Below are 4,355 nucleotides of genomic sequence, written 5' to 3' on the forward strand. Positions count from 1 at the left end.
CACACACAAACAAACATCCACTTTAAAGTGGAATAAGATAAAAAAAAAAAAAAAGTGCGCTTCTGCATCCACTGTGACGGTCCATCCAGCAACAAAGAGGTGACTGATGGACAGACTGGGAGAGATGAAGTCACTGACCAGCCTGTTGTCAGACTGCATAAAGGATGAACATGTGCCTGTATGTGTGTGCGATTGAACCTCTGTGCTATTGTCACACTGTTAACCCAGGGGAGATTACCTCATATCCATCTCAAAACCCCCCAACCCCCAACTCCAGCCTGCTGTTGCCATAGTGAAGTCACCCAGTATTAATCAGAGGCTATATTAACAACCAGCTCTTATTGGTTGGGATGCCCTCTACCTCAGAGGGCACGTGCAATAGGTGAATGTACACCAACAAGTACAGCACACACTAATTAGAAACGGTGTGTTCTAATGTCCTTTAACATGTACTGGCTTATTTACTAATTCAAACAATCAGATTTACATTGATAAGTTGGTCAATATTAGCCGAGAGCAAATACAATATTGGTATTGGTGGGAAATAGTAGTACACAAATGCTAAGGATATACCTGAGGTAGTTCCCGGTCTCCATTACGCAGTTTGTTGACGAGAAAGCCCTGGCAGGTTTAATTTTTATCTTTAAAATGAGTGCGTCTTGATCACACTTCTTCAAAAAACTGCTGACGTCCCGCACAAATCAGTCATAAAATGATTTAATGATACTGTCAAGGCTGTCAACCTCTCAAATATTAACCCCACTACTGGCCTCTAAAATTCAGTACCCATTGAGCTATGATCGAAACATGTAATGAATTCACACAGCATGAGAAATACACACACAAGTCCCAAGACCAACTGTACTCCATGTATGCCAGCATACTTTGAACTTCAAACCCTCTGGTTCACTAGCTGACCTTGGATGCCGCACTGACAGCAAACGACACTGAGTCACGCCACCGGGGGGCATGACTGGGCACTGGGCACCAGAAAACACCACTTGTGATTGGCTGAACGAGGGGTCATAGTCAGCAGCGACTGGTCGAACAGGAGCATCAGTCAACAGTGATGTGTTTTTCAGGGCCCACAGTGAGGCCTGCGCCAAGCAGAATTACCGCTGGCTTGTCTTTGGCGCCCAGCTGGACTGCAGGACATTTCTGTGGCAGGCCAGGCAAATAGCTCTATATGTGACAGATGAGGCTCTGCCGGGCCCTGAGGAAGGGGCAGCGCCTGCTCCCTAACATTTACAAAATGATAACAGGCATCAGATAAATGGCTCCAAGGTAAGTGATGGCATTCAGTATCTAATGTGATGAACCTTAGATGAAAATTAAATAAGGAAGATCTCTGCCCTCACATTCTACTTGTCCACAGTGGACTGACATGGGATGTGCTACATGTCATTAACTGTGTCTCCTCTCTCCTGTATAGCTTGTCCTCTCTCTCCCTGGACCTTTCTGCAGGTGTTCGTGGCTCTACAGCTGTACATTCATCATGAGCAGTCACTAGCCACATTAACCTACCCAGTGTTTGTTTGTTGCATCTTGATGCTTTGCTTTTCTGTTCTCTCTCCTCTATAGACTCACCCCAACCGGTCAAGGCAGCACAGCCGTCCACAAGAGCCAGGATCAGGCGGAGGTTTTCTTTACTCCCCACTGCCTGCTCAAGGGGGATTTGTTGGTTTTCTCTCTATTATACTGTAAAGTCTAGATGCCTTGAGATAAGTTATGATTTGGCACGGTACAAATACATTGAATTGAACTGCTCCAAACCACCACAGGCATCTAGACTCTGGAGGATCATCCTATCTCCTGTCTTCATGTGGACGTACTCCTAATGAAGATGCTTCACATCTAATTGCCAAAAATAAATTCTCTGTGTTACTCAACACAATAAATTCCATTATTCTCATCCATTTGATCTCTCCTTATTGAAATGATATGTGGCTGTGGTTTTCATTTCTTTGCTAGCTCTTAGTATACCATATCAGAACTCAAAATGTGATCACATCTTCTTATTGTAATAATTCAACCACGTTTTAATTGAGAACACACACATATTACATATTTAAAGGCTGAAAAGATGCACTCTAACAATCATCTCCTTGTGTTGGTGGTAGCACAATTTTTCTCAGATACTGTGCACTCCAAATGTTGTCTTCTTGACTGTGCGGGGTCTTTACATAAATCAATATCTATCATTCAGAGAGCACACCGCCTCTATGCACCAATACTGGTTAGATTACAATATGCTGTGCTCATAATGCATTTAATCTCAAGTAAGATTCTGGGACCAATTTCCTTAATGTAAGAACAAAAACTGGTAGCAGCATATCTACAGCAAACAACAGTAAACACTCCCAGAATAAACACTGACCCCCTTAATGTCATCACTTATTCATTATATGCCTCTGTAGATGCCAACTATCCCTCAGCCTAATTATCATGTACAGCACAATATTGACAGCCACCCCGGCATCTACGCTGCCCTTCTCCCACCTCTTCTCTTCTTTACTCCACCTTCCTCAGTTCTGTCACTGATCCTGATCCTTAAGGGGAAACACCGCTTCTGCTTTGGGTGAACAAACAGACGATGACAGAGTGAGCATTAGCCTGTCCATATTTTAACCAACTGTGTGATTTCCTAGTCAGTGTAGACTTGTATTTTTCTTTTTATCCAGTGCCATGAATATACACTATTACTATTGTGCTTTGCTGGCTTTGTCAGATGAAATGAGTAACTCATGGCTGAATGGGAAGAAAAGATGATAGGACCGTAGAGCCATATTACTGTATATAGAGACCCTTTTATCCTTGTATCATCTGGCTTCTCATAGTCCCACTCAGAAATTAACACACTATCCTTTTCTCCCCATCTTTCTCTCTCTCACACACACACACACACACAAACACACACAAAGGCAATGAGTCAGATGGGATCAGTCCTGTGAACAAGCGACAGCAGCTGAGCGGACACGCTGAGAAACTCATTCCTTCTTCCCAAGAAAAAACTGAACCAATGAATAATTGCTACAGGGTAACCAATCAGGCGTCGCTGCAAACAGCTGGCTACAGAGAAAACAGAGACAGAGGGCTGGAAAGAAGGAAACAGACCAGAGAAAGTCAGCAACTCCTGGAGGAGACCTTCCTCTCACATTTTTTCTTGCTTTCTTTCCGACTGAGGCCAGAAACTCTAGTCAGCAGTGTGTAAAGCTGGAAGAATACTGAGACCAACAAAAAGAGAAATACAGGTTTTCTTGCAAATAAACAGTCCTAGAAATGCTGTTTTAAGAACCAAACAGACTCTGCGGTCTGAAAGACGAACCAGGCTTTAAACAGAAACACTAGGGAGAGAAATAGCAACATCGTTACCACACACTCCAAAGCCAATTCTACTCAAAACAACTCCAAAGCACAGGAAACCTGTGAGAGATGATGAGGAGTCTTGTTGCCTTACCCAAAATCGTCCAGGGAATACATGTCACTGAAGAAGACAGAACAGTCTTCAAGCAATGAATGAAAGAAGGTATAAAGGGGAGATTAGGGAGAGGAGAACTCTCTGCACATGCTGCCCAGCGCTGACGCTAACTCGGCCCTTTCCCCTTCTTCATATCCTCTGAAAATGTTTTTTAAGAAGTCCACTACACCAACTAAGCAGACACACAGTAAGAGAGAGTGGGAGGGAAGAAGTGAGGGAGAGAGATGAGGAGTGTTGTAACAGAATAAGGGAATGTGTGAGAGAGAGGGAGACAGCATGTGACCAGTGCAGACCAGTCAGCTGAGTGCTGCCTTTCAGCCTCCAAGGAATCTTTTCCACTGGATGGAAATTACATGTTAGCCTACATAAGAAACAGGAGTGCGTTTACACCCGTACTTCTATGACAAAAAAATAAATAAACCACAGAGATGCTTTAAATAGAGTCTACAGTAACTCAGCTTTTACAGTAAAAATGCATGTGAGCCATAACTATTAACTGGAGGGCAGGAAATTACAGCAGCACACACACCAGTTAATTCATTCAGCTTGGCTTTTCATAAGTTAACACTCAGACACACTGCAGAAACACATGTAATGCAACAAAGATTTCATTCACCTGGTACAACATTTGTGGTTTTTGTTGTGGCTTTATTAGAGTTTGTACTCAACCTGTCGCCCATCTGTCCAAAACAAACTTAGACCATTAAGCTTCTTTGCCACAGCGAATGTGGGAAACAAACGAAGAGCAATCTATTCCACTAAATGATTAGGAGGCTTTGTGGGTTTAGAAAATATTAAGCAACATGCAACAGACCCTGAGTTTAAGATGGAGCCTGGAAGGTCAGGGAAGTACAAGATCTATTTAGTCAAAACAGGA

At 43.1% G+C, this 4,355-nt stretch overlaps 1 protein-coding gene across 1 annotated transcript in view; it reads right to left on the bottom strand.

Moving 5' to 3' along the window:
- evla (Enah/Vasp-like a) overlaps window positions 1-3,654 on the bottom strand; it is a 34,386-nt gene extending 30,732 nt beyond the window's left edge. Inside the window, exon 1 of the mRNA XM_020590957.1 lies at window positions 3,458-3,654. Within this exon, the coding sequence (XP_020446613.1) occupies window positions 3,458-3,480 (23 nt within the window). The 5' untranslated portion in view covers window positions 3,481-3,654. The remainder of the gene's footprint in view (window positions 1-3,457) is intronic.
- Window positions 3,655-4,355: the final 701 nt, after the last annotated feature.

The sequence above is a fragment of the Monopterus albus genome, unplaced genomic scaffold, assembly GCF_001952655.1.
Source record: "Monopterus albus unplaced genomic scaffold, M_albus_1.0 scaffold13.1, whole genome shotgun sequence".
Lineage (NCBI taxonomy): Eukaryota > Metazoa > Chordata > Actinopteri > Synbranchiformes > Synbranchidae > Monopterus > Monopterus albus.